The sequence below is a fragment of the Fusarium flagelliforme genome, assembly GCF_020744385.1.
Source record: "Fusarium flagelliforme strain FIESC 12 MPI-CAGE-AA-0113 chromosome Unknown B0J16scaffold_4, whole genome shotgun sequence".
NCBI lineage: Eukaryota > Fungi > Ascomycota > Sordariomycetes > Hypocreales > Nectriaceae > Fusarium > Fusarium flagelliforme.
In genome coordinates, this window is record NW_025763506.1 from 327314 (window position 1) to 344990 (window position 17677).

At 48.9% G+C, this 17677-nt stretch overlaps 7 protein-coding genes across 7 annotated transcripts; all 7 read right to left on the reverse strand.

Moving 5' to 3' along the window:
- Positions 1-29: 29 nt before the first annotated feature.
- Positions 30-1778, reverse strand: B0J16DRAFT_286018 (major facilitator superfamily domain-containing protein). Its single transcript, XM_046124072.1, has 2 exons — positions 1154-1778; positions 30-1100 (listed from the first exon to the last, which is right to left on the reverse strand). The coding sequence occupies exons 1-2, from the start codon at positions 1710-1712 to the stop codon at positions 199-201; spliced, it is 1461 nt and encodes a 486-aa protein (XP_045982276.1). The 5' UTR covers positions 1713-1778; the 3' UTR covers positions 30-198.
- Positions 1779-1987: 209 nt separating this feature from the next.
- B0J16DRAFT_362390 (FAD dependent oxidoreductase-domain-containing protein) lies at positions 1988-5718 on the reverse strand. Its single transcript, XM_046129805.1, has 7 exons — positions 5570-5718; positions 5468-5515; positions 5299-5420; positions 4342-5244; positions 4112-4281; positions 3308-3501; positions 1988-3255 (listed from the first exon to the last, which is right to left on the reverse strand). The coding sequence occupies exons 1-7, from the start codon at positions 5690-5692 to the stop codon at positions 2179-2181; spliced, it is 2637 nt and encodes an 878-aa protein (XP_045982277.1). The 5' UTR covers positions 5693-5718; the 3' UTR covers positions 1988-2178.
- A 471-nt stretch (positions 5719-6189) lies between these two features.
- On the reverse strand, positions 6190-7488 carry B0J16DRAFT_340272 (uncharacterized protein). The gene is made up of 2 exons (XM_046127656.1): positions 7103-7488; positions 6190-7057 (listed from the first exon to the last, which is right to left on the reverse strand). Exons 1-2 carry the CDS (start codon positions 7268-7270, stop codon positions 6341-6343), a joined length of 885 nt encoding a protein of 294 aa, XP_045982278.1. The 5' UTR covers positions 7271-7488; the 3' UTR covers positions 6190-6340.
- A 221-nt stretch (positions 7489-7709) lies between these two features.
- On the reverse strand, positions 7710-9275 carry B0J16DRAFT_398016 (uncharacterized protein; the record flags this gene model as incomplete). The annotated part of the gene is made up of 2 exons (XM_046132357.1): positions 7710-9143; positions 9200-9275. The coding sequence occupies 2 exons, from the start codon at positions 9273-9275 to the stop codon at positions 7816-7818; spliced, it is 1404 nt and encodes a 467-aa protein (XP_045982279.1). The 3' UTR covers positions 7710-7815.
- Positions 9276-9709: 434 nt separating this feature from the next.
- Positions 9710-10910, reverse strand: B0J16DRAFT_371584 (uncharacterized protein; the record flags this gene model as incomplete). Its single annotated transcript, XM_046130418.1, has 1 exon — positions 9710-10910. Exon 1 carries the CDS (start codon positions 10799-10801, stop codon positions 9710-9712), a length of 1092 nt encoding a protein of 363 aa, XP_045982280.1. The 5' UTR covers positions 10802-10910.
- Positions 10911-11257: 347 nt separating this feature from the next.
- B0J16DRAFT_414126 (glycoside hydrolase superfamily) lies at positions 11258-12977 on the reverse strand. Its single transcript, XM_046133412.1, has 3 exons — positions 12568-12977; positions 12411-12520; positions 11258-12361 (listed from the first exon to the last, which is right to left on the reverse strand). Exons 1-3 carry the CDS (start codon positions 12824-12826, stop codon positions 11351-11353), a joined length of 1380 nt encoding a protein of 459 aa, XP_045982281.1. The 5' UTR covers positions 12827-12977; the 3' UTR covers positions 11258-11350.
- A 2764-nt stretch (positions 12978-15741) lies between these two features.
- Positions 15742-17197, reverse strand: B0J16DRAFT_340277 (uncharacterized protein). The gene has a single exon (XM_046127657.1). The coding sequence runs from the start codon at positions 16804-16806 to the stop codon at positions 15964-15966; it is 843 nt and encodes a 280-aa protein (XP_045982282.1). The 5' UTR covers positions 16807-17197; the 3' UTR covers positions 15742-15963.
- Between the last annotated feature and the right edge of the window lie 480 nt (positions 17198-17677).

Sequence of the window (17677 nt, forward strand, 5' to 3'; positions counted from 1 at the left end):
AAGCTTCTTGGAACTTTGATATTCGTGAGATCATGATACCCTGTCAGACATTTGATAGGACAACTAATATTTGAATCTGACTGTGTTCTTACTAGCCGATACTTCCTTGGCCAACCATGCATTCCTGCTTATGCCTCTACGCTCTTATCTTATTCTTTCAAGTCCAAACCGTTCCAAGAAAGCCTCAAACAGATAATCTTACAAACTCGACGTCGCCCTTGCTCTCAACCCAGCCCCAAACTTCCAAAGCAAAACCGGCGCAGCAACCCCCAACGCCAACTCCGCCAAGGCCATAGCACTATTCCCCCACCCATACCCAAGGACAGCATACATCTTGGGCGTAAACAACGGAAACAAAAACGCAGCCAAACTCCTGGGAAACTGCTGCGCCGCAATTGCACTCGATGTATGATCCGGGTACGAATCCATCATGTACGCCTGCAACGGCATGGACGAGATTTGCATGCCGAACATGGTTATGCACATTGCCACGTCAACCCAGATCCAGTGGACTTTGAACTGCGCGCACCACCCGTAAACGATGAAGCCGATTGGTGCGACGAAGGCGAATATTAGCATTAGAGGAACTCTGTGTTCGGGGTGATGTTGGCCGGAGCGTCGTTCCATTTTGCGGAAGAAGTAGTCCATTAATGGTGCGCCAAGTTGAGAGCCGATGAGTTCACCCAGGGCACAGGATATATAGTGCAGACCACTTATCTCGACGGATTGGCCGTAGCGATGGGTCCAGAGTTCGGCAAAGCTTGTGAGGACGATGTAGAGTAGACCGTACCCGATTGCTGAGATTATAGCTGTGAGTTGGATGATTGGGTGGAAGATGAGAAGGCGGAGTGGACGGGTCATGGCTTGGTTGAGTATCTTTCTAACAGTCATTCCCTCTTGCGTCCGTTCTTCGTATGTATAATATGGTTCGCCGGTCTCTTCCCGAAGCTTCTTGGCTCGCTGCTTCAAGATGGCTGGAGCATATGTTTCCTTGAACGTGGTGAATGAAAGGGCGGCCATGGCAACTTGGAAGAGTGAAGTTGACCAGAACATCCATCTCCACGATACACGGTCTGTCATGAAACCTCCAATGACGGGTCCTGGATAGGTGTCAGTAGTTGATGATTGAGAGCATCGGAATATTAATACTTACCAACAGCAGCACCGATCAGAGGAATAACCATATACCAACCAAGAGACTTGCCCCTCTGATCCGGCCTCCAAATATCACCCAAGACCCCTCCACCAAGCGCATAAACAGCACTCGCTCCAAACCCAGCCAAGAACCTCGCCCCGATAAGTAATTCCTTCGTATTCGCAAAACCACAGGCGACATTCCAAACAAGAAACCAAATATTCGAAACATGCAGAATCGTCTTGCGTCCGTAAACCTCGGACAAGGGTCCAATAACAAGAGGCCCAAAGGCAGTCGCGAGGAGATAAATACTCAACGACATGACGGATTGAGTGGGTGTCATGGATAAATCATTCGCGATGATGGACAGTGCGGGGGCCATTACTGTTGAGACGAGGATGCGGTTGAAGCCGGTTACTGAGAGGACATTTGTTACGGCCCATTTGCGACGAGTGGGCCAGTTCTTTGGGTTATCAGTGTCGAGATCATTGAAGGCGACGAGATAGGGATCTGGATGGGTTGCAGCGATGAACGCCAGTTCAGTGTCGGCTGGAGTTGCTTTGATGTCGGTAGCCATATTGAACGATTAGTTGATAAGATAATCTGCAGATAATTATCAGATCGGGCGCCCGATGGAGCGAGTATATATACCCCGTTTGCTTACAGGCAGCAGCCGGAGACCGAGCGCGACTGGAATGATGACCTCACGGACGTAGAGCGGAGTTATCGGTCACGATGTGAAAGCTTATCAGATCCTACTTATCAGATCGGCAAATTAACGAGGTGCGTGAATCTGCGCCATAAGCACAGGCGGACGAATGAATGCGCGCTTGAGTGAAGCATGGCGTGGGATTAACGGCAATGACTCACGAATTGGGCGATCAGATTAGGACGAAGGAATGGGGGGAAACAAAAGAACCCGAGCTACCCGCGCCAAGACAAGTAGGCGGCATCAACTGTCGGGTATCCGTAGATATGAATGGTGTATGCATTTGAGTGAACAATCTATAGATCAATAAAACTTGAAAGGAAATCAATAGCTTTTACAGCTTAGCCCTGGGAACACCAGCAAGTTCCTGACTCTCACTACTCCTCCAAACAGCAGCAATCTTACTCTTTCCATCCTTCCACTGCCACTTCCTCTGATCCTGTCTCCCATCCACTAGCAACTTATGCACGAACTCTCCGAAAATAGGCAACATTTTAAACCCATGTCCACTATCACCACTCAACACAGCCAAAGTACCGTTCGTGTCAGGAACATAGTCAATGATAAAATCCGAGTCATCCGTGTCGGCGAACCAGCAAAGATGTTGATCAATCAAAGGTCGGTCCGCCAATTGAGGAAAGACTTCACGAAGAAGTTGGCGGATATGTGTTTCGTCTTCGAGAGGCATGAATTGGGAATCTGATAAGTCACGGAAGGGAAGGGAGAGCCCGTCTTTGGTGTAAGAGTAGTTTGTAAAAGCACCGCCCATATGGCAGAATTTGAGTTTCTTCATTTTCATGTCTGGTTCGAAGAAAAATGCCAGATCGCGAACATTGGTAACGGGTATACCCTTGAGATCGGCTGCCTCTTCGTCTGTGAGCTGAATATGCGCGACACCCCATGCTCGACCAGTCATTTGTTTGCCGATTCTCGGAAGAATATTAGCTGCATCAGCACCCAGCGCAACAATGGTCTTATCAGCAGCATGAATCTTCCCACCGCGCGTTCTTGCGCCGACACACTTGTTGCCCTCACGACTAGAAGCATATAGCAAAGATTCAACTTCACCATCTTTCTCGCCAAGATGGAATTTGACACCAAGCTTGACACATTCCTCGTACACGGCTCTTAAGGCGTTGGCAGAGTGGCCGTAGCCGGCGAGTTTGTTGTGATAGCCTTTGAAACCGTTGAGAGGACCTGTGAATTTTGGAACGAGCTTTTTGATCTCTTCACTGCTGGCGACGCGGGTTGTTTGGCCATTGAATGCTGGGTTGTTTTGGAGAGATTGGAAATAGCTTTCTACTGCGCCTTTGGTGTTTTGGGCGGCTTTACCGGATGTTACGTTGAGGAAGCCTGTTTGGTGGTAATGCGGTGTGTAGAGGGGATCCGACTGCCACTTTCGGATTGCGTCCTGTAGAGAATGTTAATTCTGTCTTCCAGCCCAATTGGAGTGAGGCACTCACGAGAGCCAGTTGAGTGTAAAAGTCATCAGCATACTCGGCGCGAATGACCTTGTTCAGATCATATGCTGCTGAGAAACGACTTGGCACGTCGACATCTTTCTCAAGGATGGTGATGTTCTTGTAGCCTTTTTGTGCGAGCTCAAAGGCTGTTGCCAGGCCGAAGCAGCCGCCTCCGAGGATGAGGATGGATTCGTCTGTTGACATTGTGCAAGATGTGTCGCAGGAGACCTCTGAAGCTGAAGAGAAGCAGGTATTATGATTAATGGATGAAGAGATATAAGAAGCACGGAACAACAAAAGAACAAACATCAGATTATATTCAAGAAGTCATGGAGATAAGTAGCCACTGTCGGAACGCCATCCGACATCGCGTTCCGCTGGAGAAGGTTTGCACGAGGGCCACAAAATGAGTTAGCGTAGCCGACGAAGGCTTTCATCCCCGCTTCATCGGGCTCTACCCCGGATTATGGCATGATCATGTGGACATTGCTGGGGATACACGGCATATCTCGACCCAATTAACTAGCAGGAAAAGATTGTTATCTTACGGTTACAAAAGCACGGTGAAGGAAGGCTTGACGGTGTGAGACAATAGGTGACAGCTTCGATTATGGTTCCGGTGCCGATGCCGGACATACCGAGTTTTGGGGGCAACGGATGCCATCCCGAGACTCACAATCACCGGCCCCACATTATCCGGATCATGATGCTATCATCAAAGACAATCTCATTCGATGATAAGATAACCTCACCCGAGTCCACTACTGTCACCAACCCTGGATACCCTCTAAGCCGATACAATACCATATCTCACCAACCCCATACAAGCACCCAAAAGAATCGCCAAAGGAATAGGCACTTTAAAGTACCTCGCTCCCACAAAAGACGTCGCCGTAACAACAACCCACCACGGATCATCCGCCAAACTCTTCCCCGCCTGAAACCCCTCATCAATATACCCAACTTGCCAGATCCTATACACAGCCGAATAGATCAATCCCACAGCACCAGCATTGACACCTCGCAACGCAGACTTAACCCAGCGTCTGCTCCTCAAAACTTCCCAAATGCCCATCGTTCCGTGCACGAGAACCATGCCAGGCACGAAAATACCAAGGTATGCTATTAGCGAACCTGCGATAGCGGGATATCCGCCATGAACGGCTGTTAGACCGCCTAGAAAAACTGCGAAATTGAAGTTTGGACCAGGGAATGCTTGGGCTATGGCGAGTCCGATTAAAAAGTCGCGAGGACTAACCCAGCCTTCTGCGACGACATATTCTCGAAGAAGAGGAATTACCACTGGGCCGCCGCCGAAGATGATGGTGCCTGCTAGGTAAAGATTGGCGAAGAGCTTGTAGAGAAGAGGAGCGTTGGGAAAGCTTCCTCGGATGGCGACAACGACAACGAACGTGATGAGGAATGTGACGATGATTGCGGCGCCGGATTTCCATGAGAAGCCAAGTTGATACTCTTGAGGAATGACACGTGGTTCGGCTTCTCGAGTTTCGGTAGTTTCCTGCTCACGAAGCTGGATACCGTCATCACTACCCGTTCCATTCTCCGCACTCTGCACATTCTGCGTTTCCGTAACCTTGCCCCGTCGAATCCTTAAATAAGCATTCTTAACCGCTCTCGCAGGACGATGAAGCCACTTATAATCATAAACCACAGTGCCAATACCCGCCACGACAATGAGAGCAGGAAAGTACCACAGCGCATTGTACATCATCCCCGCCATTGCAGTAAAGGAAAGAACCAGTCGCGTCATCTGATCCGTGATGGCTTTGTCGGAAAGTTCAACGGCTGCTAGAGCGATTACTCCAACGGTTGCGGCGTTGAGGCCTGAGAGGAGCGCGTAGACTGCTCGCGGGAGGGTGTCGCCTATGGTGGATACACCGACTGAGAGACCAAACATGCCAAAGCATCCGGGTATGCTGTTCAAAGATTAACTTGAGTATACAATGAAGCAGTTAAGGTGTTCATTTTACCTCCAGATCAGGAACGCGAGAAGAGCTTGTAAAAAGCCGCCGTGGATGAGATTAATACAGTACAGCATTTTCGTACTGGCGGGACCGGAAAGAGCTTGGGCGACGCTGAACAGCTCTTGGTACTAAACACAGTCAATTGCATGCTCTAGTATTTTGAACATGCGCTTACAATTTGTTCGTCGATCCATTTTAACTTTTTGACGAATTTATCGTGAAACTGGGCTCTGTTAGCATTTGTTGTTCGCTGGGGAGGGTGGTGGTTGGTTGTTACAATTTTGAAGTGAACGGGCGGGCCGCCAAAGGCCGTGAAGCCCAGATGCCAATTGACCTTGAGAGTCTGCAGACTATCATCCGCGACTCTGCGCAGGGAGTGCTCCAAGCCACCAATCGCCATAATGCGCAAGAATAAGCATTCACCGGTTGCATGAGAAGGTGAAGAAGGAAAGTGAATTGATCTCCAGACCTTATTTTTAAGCTCCTGACTCACCTACGCACGTCATTTGGTCTAGACCTCTTTCGGACCCCTGGCTCATTGGTTGTCGGCCAATGGTGATGAGGGAGTGTCAGGTACCAGGAACAAATATCAGAAGAGAGATTGCCTATAAATTGGAGCTGGATTGTGAATTTTTGTTAGACGCAGTTATTGTTTGGCTTGGTAGCCAATGCTGAGTGCTTGGTTTGACACGTGCTAGGCTGACAGGTGATTAACCCTGGCCGAACGATAGACGATTTGCAGTAGCGTCAGGGTACACAGAACACCGCCAAGAACCAGAGAAACAGGACAACTCAGGCACTTCGTACTCCATTTGCGTCAGCGTTTCAGAATTTTCATTGGAACCATAAGGGACGAAATGATTTAATCACCTTATACAAGTTTAGGCTAGGAGTCGAGCTAATTTGTTCCTGTAGACTAAGCTTAGAGGATCATTGTTCAGTTACCACTTAATTAGACTGGTTTGTCTAATTTTGGCATGGCATTTTGAGCGGCCAAGAGCAATTGTCCTGCTACCCGGTAGCGCAATTTGAGGACTACCGCAACCCTCTATTCCTCAGCTTTCTCCCGGCGGTCCGCCAGCAGTTTCATCAAACCACAGTACTTCTGATAATCATGACCCGTCTCAACCTTTTCAACATTGGCCACCCTGTCCTCTAAAACAGACTCAAAGTATTCCTGGAGCGTGACATATCTCCACACAATCAACTCCTCATCCTTCTTCGTGTTGTGAGGCAGAGGAGGTCGTTCATCCTGTATCAAAGTAACGCTTCTCATGGCTTTGCTGTTCTCCTGTAAAGTACCCCATATATCGGCCCATTGAGCTTGCCCACCCCGGTGCGCCGCCATGCACATGCAGTCGTGGATGGTGAGCTGGCGCAGACCGTCTGCTTGAGCTTTGATGAAGTCGAGAAAGTCGTTGCCTAGCATGATGTTCTTGATCTCAAGTGTTCGCAGGGACGGTAAATATCCCACGAGGGGAAATCGGTTGCTGGCGGCGGAGCTGCTGAACACGCCTAGGGGGCTGAGTACGTTGCCTTCAAGCCGCATATGTCTGATATTGGGCAAATGATCGAAACGAACGCTAAAAGATTGGACGTGGGAGAAGACTTCCCCGCGGACCAGCTGGAGTAGGATGTCGCTTCGATCTGTGCCCCAGATAGATGGCATCTCGGTGGTGTCGTCTTCGGGCAAATTCGGTCGGAGACGGATGTGTAGATGAATCCTTCGAATGGCGTGCCTGTTCCTAATGAGTATGTGCTTGAGAGGCATCTGTGAGACACACCTGTATTTGGTGAGCATGTGCTTGAGTAGCATGTCGGATACCAGTGGGCAGGCAATGTTGAGAGTGCGAAAAAGGATGGGGCTGATGGCATGACGAAGTCGACGATTCGTGGAGCTGAAGCTCTTGAGATCATGAGGCAAGCTGTCGGCGATCTTCACGACCAGCTCGGTCGGAAGGGTCACCAGCGAAAGCATTTTGAAGTTGTTTGTGAATGATCGGGGAGCTGCCTGGCAACAGAGGAAGGTAGAGACGGGAGACACTGCGCAACGTGACTAAGTGGGGCACAGGCACACTTACCTCCTGACCTAAGTGCACCTGCTTGAACTGAGCAGATGGAAAAGCTATCAGCAGTAGTGGTGGCAGTAGCAGTGGTAGTATCTAGTATCTTTCCGTATAACGTGGCCAAGCCGTGCTAAGCATTTCTTCATCACAGAATAAACAACAATAGACGATTGACCGTACCATCATAGTACACTAAGCATCGGATAAATCACCACAAAGGCTTTAAGTACAAGACAATTCACACGCTTTTGATTACATTAGGCTGGTCTCTGGTCTATCTATTCTGACATCCTTAAACGCCAAAACCAATTCTCTTGCTATCCAGTAGCATATACCCTATCCCTCTACTCCTCCCACAGGGCGTCAGAAGAGTGGCCGCCATAACCATAAGAGATGAAATACTTTGGTCACCTTATGATAGCTTAGACCAGCACTTAGGCTACTTTGTTGTGGTAGCCTAAGCCTTGAGGGCAATATTCTTGTTACCCACGTACTCGTCAGCAAAGTTCTCTCTGCGTTCCATCAACGTCTTCTGTAAATCACAGTACGCCTCGTAGGCACAGCCGCAGGCAACCTCCTCAACATTCGTCTCCGCATCCTCGTGCACAGTCCCCCATAGCTTGTCAATCTTGACATGCCTCCACACAATCAGGTCCCCCTCAGTATCCTCCTCTAGCATCTTCTCCACAATCCGGAAACTGCGACCATATTCAGGGTTGATGCTGTCAATCAGAGGAGGCTGTTCGTCCTGCAGGAAAGTGACTCTTCTCACAGCTGGGCTGCGCAGTGCGATGCTTTTCCAAATATGGTACCACCGGACTGGATCCTCAGCTTCTGTTTCTTCATCTGGCCACTCGTCTTCTTCAAGGCCTCGGGGGACAAGTGAGAGACACATACAGTTGTGGAGCGTCAGGTCGCGGAGGTTGTCAGCTTGTGCTCGAAGATACACCATGAACGTGTGACCAAGGACGATGTTCTTGAGTTCGAGGGATTGAAGGGCTGGTACGCGACCGTAGAGGGGAAAGAGATCGTAGCCTTTGTCGACGCCCGCTCCGAGGGTGCTCGATGTGCTGCCTTCAAGTCTGAGATGTGTGACGTTGGTCAGATGCTTCACAATATCCGAATGTAAGTTGTCGATGAATTGACTGAAGCCATCAGTCGCATTGCCGCTCCAGCCACCACATTCAGCTCCGAAAATACTGAGATCGAGATGTGTGAGTCTTCCTAACATCTCCCCCCATTGAACTGTATCCCACATTGAGGTTCGTCGAGGAAGTAAGTTCATCAAGCGGAGTTTCTTGATGTTTGGGTTTCTGATGAGTTCCGCGAATACCTGCATATACTGCGCTCGCCAGACATGTTCCTCCTCGCGGTCGTAACATGTGTCCTCGTCCTCTTCATCTTCAAAAACAGTGATGCTGCCGCTCCCGTGCCCGCCACCCCAGTCGCCGTCATTTCCGTACCAACGACCGGCGATGTCAAACTGACAAGGATCGAAGTGGATGCTGAACGAGTCGATGTGGGAGAAGATCTTTCCGTTGACGAGGTGGAGCAATGTCCCGCTTTTCATCGTGCCTCCAATAGAGGGCATCTGAGGGTTGTCGTCGTCTTCCTCCAGGTTTGGTCGGAGAAACACGTGGAGGTGAATGCGGGAGATGAACTTCTTGTATTTCTCGAGCATGTGCTCAAGCAACAGGTGCGAGACTAAGGGCATCGCGATGCTGAGCGTTCGGAAGAGGATGTGGGTAACGGTATTTCGAAGTCGACGATTCATGCAGCTGAGACCTAAGTGTTTTGAAGATTAGTTTTCAAGTCGGACAGTTCAGATGAAAACAACGCACCTTTGATATCGGCAGGACCCAAGAGTTCAGCGATCGCGAGGACTATCTCGGTCGGAAGAGCCGTAAGGGACGGCATCGTGTGGACGAAAGTAGGCTAGGAGCTACTCTAAAGCTGGCGTAAAGTAATCAGCTTGGTTTGTCTCTTAGGATGTTTAAGGGAAGAAAAATGAGTTGCGGCGAAAAGATTGTTAAGGAAAAACATAACAGGCGATGAACAGCCCGCCCTTTGTTCTGGGTTTGTTGCTTGCTACAGGGGCAACAGAGTCAAGTAGAGGTACCGTTTGCCGCGCCAAAGTGGGGCCCAGGTGAATGTACCGATACTGGGCGGGGATAGTAGCCTAGCAGTCACCCGCGTCTAGAATTCCTTTGTACGACGTAACCAGGTAGTGCCACACCAGATACTCCAGCGAATTCCTTGGTTACTGAATAAACATGGAAAGTATAGCACAAATGATGGATGTAAACAAGGCTCCACAAGCCGGATTGTACGATTAGAAAAGACACCTACATCTAATCCACCTTAACTAAAGTCGCATCATCCACGAACCAGTCCATATCCAGACAAGAAGAAGCAAACCAAATCCTAATGAACACTCCAGCATCCAGCTGAGCTTGCGACCACGTACACGAGGCCTTCAAAGGCTGCCAAATACCTGGATTTGTTGCAGAATCGATGGTTTCACCAACCTTTTCAACCTGCTGGGTTCCCGAATAACAAGTAATGATTCGCGACGCACATGCTGACTCTATACTGGCCTTTGTATACACAGTGAAATCGTAGATTCTGTCGGCTTCGAGAAGGGATGGGTCAATTTGTTGCTGTATCCGACCAAAGATAGACACTGATCTGCGAATGGCGAAGCGAACAGATTGAGCGCCAGTCCAGGATTCGGACGTTGATAGAGATGGAACGTTTGAACTACCGATCGGAGTCCATGGCGAAATGGTGGCTTCCTCAAAGCTGGGATTGTGGAGGACGTTGGTTGGCTTCTGGGTGAGGCTAGACGTTGTGGTTGTTGGTTCAGCTGAGGTCGTTGGAATCAGAGGAATGTCAGAAGTGGAAATAGTCTGAGAGGTAGTAATGGACTCTGTCATCATGGTTTCGGTCTCAGTCTCCGACTCGAACGGTACAGTGGCGGAAACTGTGGTGACAGCCTCAGTAGTGGTAGCACCTTCGGATGTAGTAATGCGCGCAGTACTTGTGGCCTCGGTCTCGACTTCGGTCTCAAAAGAAGTATTTACTGTGGCTTCAGAGGTGGAAGTAACCTCAGAGGTAGCCTCAGAAATGGCAATAGATCCAGTCAACACAGTTCCAGTGTCAGAAGCGGTGATAGCCTCAAAAGTCGGAGCAGACGCGGAAGTAGCCATTATTTCGGTTGTTGTGGTCGCAGCCGCCTCAACCTCAGTCTCGGTGTCAGCGGTAGAAGAGGAGAACAAAGAGGTTTCGGAAATAGTGACAGACTCAGTGGCTGTAGAGCCCTGTGTAGTGATATCGGCGGTGGTTGAGCCGGTCGTCACCGAGGATCCTGGAGGCTTACATGGCGAAGCAGTGGCAACTTGACACAACGCCAACAGTTGAAGAGCCGAGAAGTTGAGCTTCATGATGGCGGTACGGGTACACCAGAGACTGGAACAAGAGATGCACAAGGACGCAACCGAATTATAAAGTCGTTGGTCAACCTCAGATCATAGACATGTTCCAGTACCTAATTACAATATTGGAACAAACCCACTAGCGTGACGCACTATCGGACTTGGCAGGGGACTATTGGCACTACTTGTGCTGGCGCGACTCACTGTAGCTGACATTTTATGGGGCATGCTACGATTCAATTAGCGGTTGGATCGGCTGAAAGCTGACAGCAGCCACAGTAGAGCCGCTATAGCCATTCTCTCCCAACAGACCGCCCGTTTGTCAAACTATTGGAATAAGGTTATTTTTAAAGAACGATCTGGGTCGTTTCCTGGAATATCGGCCTTATCTCCGATACCCTGGCATCCATCCAAACTTCGCGTTTGCTGTCATTGTTTCACGCCAAAATGATAAAAACAGATAAATGTCGACATGATAATTGCTGAGCTCAAGGTATGTATATAAAGAATAAGAAACAAACCCCTGACAGTATCCCGTACTAGTCAATCCATTTTCCCCTAAGCAGCAACAAGAACCTCAGGCTCACCGTTAGAGTAGCTAACGCAAAGCTGACCATTACCATCAGACTTGACACTCCCAGATCCCAGAACTCGATCCCAAGTCTTGTTGTTCTTGCCAGTGTTAAAGCAGTACTCTCCAGAATATCCCTTTCCACGGTTCAAAGTAACAACGATCAAATCGCCGTCTGCGCGGCTCCAGATGAGTGCGCTGTCGTTGGACTTGAGGAACTTCTGGTCGTTGCCGGCCAGGCCGCCGACGGCGGAGCGTGCCTTGCCTAGCTTGGAGATGGTTTGGTACAGGTCGGAGTCGGTGCTGAAGTTGCTGCGCCAGAGATCTTCGCGGTTGGCGGGGTCGTTGCCTCCTGCGTAGCCTTGTTCGGTTCCGTAGTAGACGATGGGGATGCCGCGAGCGAGGATGGTGAAAGCAAGAGCGTTCTTGAGGAGGGCCTTGTCGTTCTTCTGGCTCAACCAACGGGCATTATCGTGGTTGTCAATGAAGGTACCAAGCTGGGTAGGGTCGTCAAACTTCTGGCTGATCTCGTTGTACATATCAACCACAGCAGAAGGATCACCCTTTTGCTGATAAAATCGGTTCATGGGATAGTACATAGCGTAGTTCAACAGACCAGGCATGACCTTGGAGTACCCAGCAAGGTAATCAGGACTTCCATCCCAAACCTCACCGATGGCGAAAACACCGGCAGCCTTCTGGAAGTCAGGCCAGAAGCTCTTCTCGACGTGCTTGACAGTGTCGATGCGGATACCGTCGAAGCTATACTCGGAAACAAGCCACTTGATCCAGTCGTTGAGGACCTTCTTAACTTCTGCCTTGCCGGTGTTCAAGTCGGGGAGACCGGCGATTTCGCATTGCTCGATGCTGTTTTGGTTGTTGTAGTCGATGGCGCAGGAGCTGTGGTAGGAGCTTTGTTGGTTGAGGGGCTCCGGCTTGTGGTTTTGGATACCCTTGCCCATGTGGTTTGCGACGACGTCTGCCATGACGTACATGTTCTAAACAGTTAGTATGGTTTGTTCAAGGTTCTTTGGCGGTATATCTTACCTTGCCATGAGCAGCCTTGACGAGATTCTTCAAGTCATCCTTAGTTCCATACTTGGAGTTAACCGCGTACAGATCCTTGGCCCAGTATCCATGGTATCCTCCATCAGTGTCTACCAAACATTAGATATAACCCACACAATTAAATCGGTAAACTCACTCTCAACAACAGGAGTAATCCAGATAGCATCAAAGCCCATGCCCTTGATATAATCAAGCTTAGCCTCAAGACCCTTGAACGTTCCACCACAATAATTTCCAAGATTGCCACAAGCATTACCACCGTTATCGCTACCGCTGCGCGCAACACGATCCGTAAGCGCAAAGTAAATGTTTCGCGACTTCCAGGCGTTTGCGTCGGCAGCGTTGGTGAAGGGGCTGAGGGACGCCACCAGGGCGGCGAGTTGAAGAAGCTTCATGGTCAACAGAAGATGGCGGTGAATGAATGAGAGGTGATGGTGATGATTCTGTCGTTAATCACGGCGGGACGATGACAGCTTTATAGTGTGGACGTCGGTGTTTCGACTATTGAAGGATTTGATTGCAGTGCCGAAGCATAGTGAAGGATTCAAACTAGTTTCTAGAAGGATGAAAAGCCCCCGATTTGCATAACTGCGGGGTCTTTTTTAGAATCCGGGGGCACGAGCGGTAGGCTGTTTCGAAGATCATGAGCGAGACAAGGATCAGCAGATCGGCCCGAAATCTCATCTGGTCTAGTGTCACTTGACAGCGGAGTTTCCGCTTGCCTTTCATTTCTTGTTCTCGGGTGGTTGAAAGAAGAAATGCCTGGCTGGAAGAATAAAACAGACTGAGTAATGCTCTTAAGCACTCACAAAAAGACTAGTTTATTTTGTCGAGTCCTCCTTTAGAGACTATTTATTATGGCACCCGCAAGAACAGACCAAGTAATCAGGAAATAAAATGGGATTGAATGGTCTGAGCATCGTTTCACTGTCGCTCTAGTCAATTCACCTCCTTATTCGAGCGACGGAGCTCCAATAACCCGGGACCGAACGGGCAAGTAAGCCTAGTCATTGACACTATCGTATAGTTTGGACGAATAGGCAGTGTATCGTTATGCTTCAATTCGGGCCGCCCCCGCAATGTGTGAGTGGGATTATGTTGCATTTGGGACGCTTATATGCATGCATCCACGGCTGTCAATGTGAGATCTAGGTTAGTTGAACTCTGTAAATGGTCATGCTGTCTGTCAAATTTTGACTACATCGGTCCTATTTTCTTGTTTCTTGTAAGCCAAGAACTGTTCTCATTGACGGAAGAATATTTTGTTTTGTGATGACTTATTAGAAGATGAATTATATCGACTAAGCAGAATGGATGAGTGTTGATCTTATGTCACGATGGCTTCATGCCTTGTCGTTCTCGCCGGCGAAGAGCCGAATAATGCATCCCTTGCAGAATATTCTATGATGCAATGAGTTCTCTAAGTTTATAACTTCAAGTGCCGTGAACGTGTTAACGGAGTTGTGGGCTCTTTCGGGGATTTTTGTGCAGATCATGATCGTCAATAACCGAGGTAGCACAAGACATCTTGGCATCGCTGAATTCACAGTAGAACACGATGCAGAGCACGTGAAAATATTATTCATAGAATTATCAGGTGTCAAGGAGGAATGATTTTCCGTTTTAAACATTAATCCACTTGAACACGAGTATAACGGTGCGTGTATCCACTAGAGGAGATGAAAAGCCAAGGAAAAAGGATTTCGAAGGATTCCAGTATCATGCTATGACCAACCCACGTCCTAGGCTAAGTCAAAGCGACATCCTATTGCCACTTATATGGCCTCACGTTAGGAATATTTTATATCCCGCGGGCTTTTGAAATAGTTGAAGCCGAAAGCATTTACTGGGCTCATGCTATCTCAATTGAGCTCTTAGGGGAGCGTTTGGTGATTCGAGAAACTATAGGAGTCGTTGTTGGCACTGAGACTGATTTAGGGTAGTGTGGAAGATCCTCCGAGAAGTTAGTTTCTAGTCTGCTTGGAAGTATAGAGATTCCGATCTGATGGAGAATCGAGGTGGTAAATCAGAATGGCCAAGCCGCGATCTGAACTGCTTCATGACAACAGCATAATTTCGTTCCCTTTGTTCACGACGTTGAGATTTTCCATCATGTCAATCGCAAACTTTGTATCTGCATCAAGATTCCTGATTGATGGAGTGATTACTTATCAATGGGTCATGGTCTGACTATCTTCCCATGTCGGATATAGGGTAGCGAACTCGGGACCGAGCTCTCATGGCAGGGTTCAAGAGCCTGTCGTGTTCGCTCAGAAATAGAACTAGTATAGAACAACATATGGGGCCCTAATCCCCTCCATTATCCTTTGTCGCGAACAAAAAAACTGGATTGTTCTTGGCACAATATTGCATTGTTCTGCCCGACCACAGCTCTTGTCTTTGGAAAGTGTCAGGCTTCATCTTGCTAGAAGACAGTCATACAAAGAAACATGTAATGGAAAAATAACAGTGAAATGTTCGTTAGATACTGTTCCTACGACTGCTGGATATAAATACCACATTTAGTACAAGTCTTTACAGTAACGCAGATCATTCCAGTTTAAATCAGCAGATAACATCGCCAGACACCACCAATCAACAGCAAGGACCCACCTCATTCAATATGCCTTCCATCACGCCTCACAATCCCCCGGCCGACGTTTGGATGTCCGAAGCCGAGATCCTTGAAGCTCAACGTCCAAAACTCTACATCAACGGCATCCAACACGACCTAGAAGACCCAAACTACGGTCCTCTTCGCACCACAAGCGCATACTATGCTTCCCGCCAAGCTCCAATCGAGCTCTTCGTAGCCGTCAACCGCTCCACCTGGACCTTTGCCCTGCACAAGCAAGGAGAAAATACTTGGCGAACTTACGAAGCTAGAACGACCGGTTCTCTGCCTCCGTGGGTTGCCGTGTTCATCTGCAATCGCGTGCCTGATCATCGAGCTCAGTATTTTATCGTGACTTGTATTCCACAGTATCTCCTTGAAGAAGCTTTGCCTTTGATCGGGAGGGTTGCTGCGCGAGGTGATAGCGAGACGTATGTCAAGGCTGTTCTCGAAGCGCTGGTCAAGGCTTGGATTTTGCAACCTTCAGAGGTTGATGATGTTCTTGCACGGGTTGAGCAGTGTGAAATTGGACTTGAGCCTGAGGAATGGACGAAATGGTAGGCTAAACGCGAGGTAAGATTGAATTTTCTCTTTTGTCATCATTGTAAATAGTTTGCATTTGATTACATTTTTACTTCCACACATGGGGGGAGCCTCTGGCAGATAACCTCAATAGCTCAATAAAACTATCAAACATCGCGTTCTTCTTCTCAATAGTGCTGTATTGCCTAACTACCGCTGTGACTTCAGCCGAACCTCCATGGCACTTGACGCTCAGGTGGGTCAAAGAAAAATCAAGACTTAGTTGAGAATGCTATAAAGATTAGGCCAGTCTACCCTAAGCTTTAGCCTCAGAACCTCTTAATTATCTTGTCAGTAAACTTCTGTGTCACGATTATTTTTCGGACCGCCTGACGTTCACCCAATTTTGATGCATCCTCCACTAGCACTGATGACAGACCCAGTAATCCATCGGCCATCGTGTCCACAAAGCATGCCCACAACATCCGCCACATCTTCCGGCTGTCCAAACTTGGGACTGCTCTGCAGTGGAAAGAACTCATCCTGGAATTTCTTCACAGCCTCGGGTCCGCAATCCATGACAGCATCGGTCTCCGTCAGCCCGGCCATGACAGCATTCGCCGTAGTACCAGCCATGAAGGCATATCGTTCATCCTTCCCTCCAAAAGCTTGAGACCATGTTCGACAGAGTGATTCGCCGGCGGACTTGGTGGCTGCGTACATAAGCTGGTCGGCCCAAGGGAGACGAGAGCGGACGGAGGAGATGTAAATGATGCGGCTGTTTGGCTTAAAGTACTTTCGTCGGACCAGCTCTTCGACAATGAGGACTGGTGTTTGGACGTTGCCGAGGAGACTTCGTTGGATCTCATCGGTGCCCATTTCGCCAATGACACCGGGCATTGGGTCGCCAGCTGAGTTGACGAAGATGTCGACGTGACCATCGAATTGTTCCTGAAGCGCGTCGGCGATGGTCTTTGCGCAATCACCCGAGAAAACGTCGGCGATAATGCCTTTGATAATATGATTGTTGGGTCGATCGTACGTCTTGTAGACGTCCTTCGTGATCTCGTTGTCGAGTTCACTCGTGAGCGATTCGACTCCCTTTTCGCTGGTGCAAGTGCCGAGAATAGAGCATCCTCGAGATGCGAGGTTGTACGCGATGGCGCGACCGATGCCTCTAGACGCGCCACTGATAACGGCGACTTTGTGCGCAAGCTCAAGTTCGTGAGGCGCTGACATGATTTGACGAGATTTGCGGATGTGTTGATTTGGAAGAGGCTTTGAGGTTTGGAGGGGGAATTGCCTAAAAGCGAAGATTTTGGGAGACGATGGTGAGGAGGAAGCTAACGTACCGATGGCAAGTGCAGGTTCCCTTTTGCCAATTTATCTTGACTTTCGCCAATATTACCGTGACTCACAAGTGTAGGCGCAGTGCAGTGCGGGGATGTTAGCTTGTGTCCATGAGACTTTACTTCCCCATTGAATAAATGTCACTGTCCTCAGGGTGTCAGAAGAATTGGCCCCGGAGAGCATAAGAGACGAAATAAATTAGTTATCTGATGCAAGCTTAGGCAAGCAATTAGACTACTTTATTTCTGTAGCCTAAGCCTTAGAGGACAATTCTTCTGACACCCACCTGACTGTTTACGCGAGAAGATCACCAGTGCAACAGAGATCGCCAAGGCGGGGTATTGATGTGACTCTTATCTCAGGTGTGCCAAGTCGCTAATCTCTCTTAGAGGAGCCACCGTGGATTGCACAGGTCCCGGCAGAATGAGACTACGACGGACGAAAAATGGTTATTGTTGCAGATCTGCGTGTTGATGACTTCTTCACTAAGTACTGAGCGTGATGCTATTGGATCCACTAATTCCAGGTACAAGCTCGGTTGACCCACCGATGTTGCTCTCCACCAGAGTTGAGAAACCTTCGAACGGCCCAATCTCAGCACCTCAGTTCACCGGGTCAGCGTGCGACCGAAGTTTCTTTCACCAGTTCTCTTCAAAGAGATGGATGGTAAACAGGATGCACTTTCAACCCGCTGAAGATAAAATGTCACCACACATCTCTGAGTGCAGGACTTATCCAGCCTCTCAGCACGACCCATCCA

Bases quoted from the DNA above. Each gene is read 5' to 3' on its own strand.
- B0J16DRAFT_340277 (XM_046127657.1), bottom strand. From the start codon at position 16,806: ATGTCAGCGCCTCACGAACTTGAGCTTGCGCACAAAGTCGCCGTTATC.
- B0J16DRAFT_362390 (XM_046129805.1), bottom strand. From the start codon at position 5,692: ATGGCGATTGGTGGCTTGGAGCACTCCCTGCGCAGAGTCGCGGATGAT. The intron at 5,516-5,569 runs GTAACAACCAAC...AACAGAGCCCAG, and splicing joins CGCCCGTTCACTTCAAAATT to TTTCACGATAAATTCGTCAA. The intron at 3,502-4,111 runs GTATTGTATCGG...CAATGTCAACAG, and splicing joins TATGGGGTTGGTGAGATATG to ACGAATCCATCCTCATCCTC.
- B0J16DRAFT_414126 (XM_046133412.1), bottom strand. From the start codon at position 12,826: ATGAAGCTTCTTCAACTCGCCGCCCTGGTGGCGTCCCTCAGCCCCTTC. The intron at 12,521-12,567 runs GTGAGTTTACCG...AATGTTTGGTAG, and splicing joins GATTACTCCTGTTGTTGAGA to ACACTGATGGAGGATACCAT. The intron at 12,362-12,410 runs GTAAGATATACC...CTAACTGTTTAG, and splicing joins TCAAGGCTGCTCATGGCAAG to AACATGTACGTCATGGCAGA.
- B0J16DRAFT_340272 (XM_046127656.1), bottom strand. From the start codon at position 7,270: ATGCTTTCGCTGGTGACCCTTCCGACCGAGCTGGTCGTGAAGATCGCC. The intron at 7,058-7,102 runs CTCAAGCACATG...TCACAGATGCCT, and splicing joins CACTGGTATCCGACATGCTA to CTCAAGCACATACTCATTAG.
- B0J16DRAFT_286018 (XM_046124072.1), bottom strand. From the start codon at position 1,712: ATGGCTACCGACATCAAAGCAACTCCAGCCGACACTGAACTGGCGTTC. The intron at 1,101-1,153 runs GTAAGTATTAAT...ACACCTATCCAG, and splicing joins TCTGATCGGTGCTGCTGTTG to GACCCGTCATTGGAGGTTTC.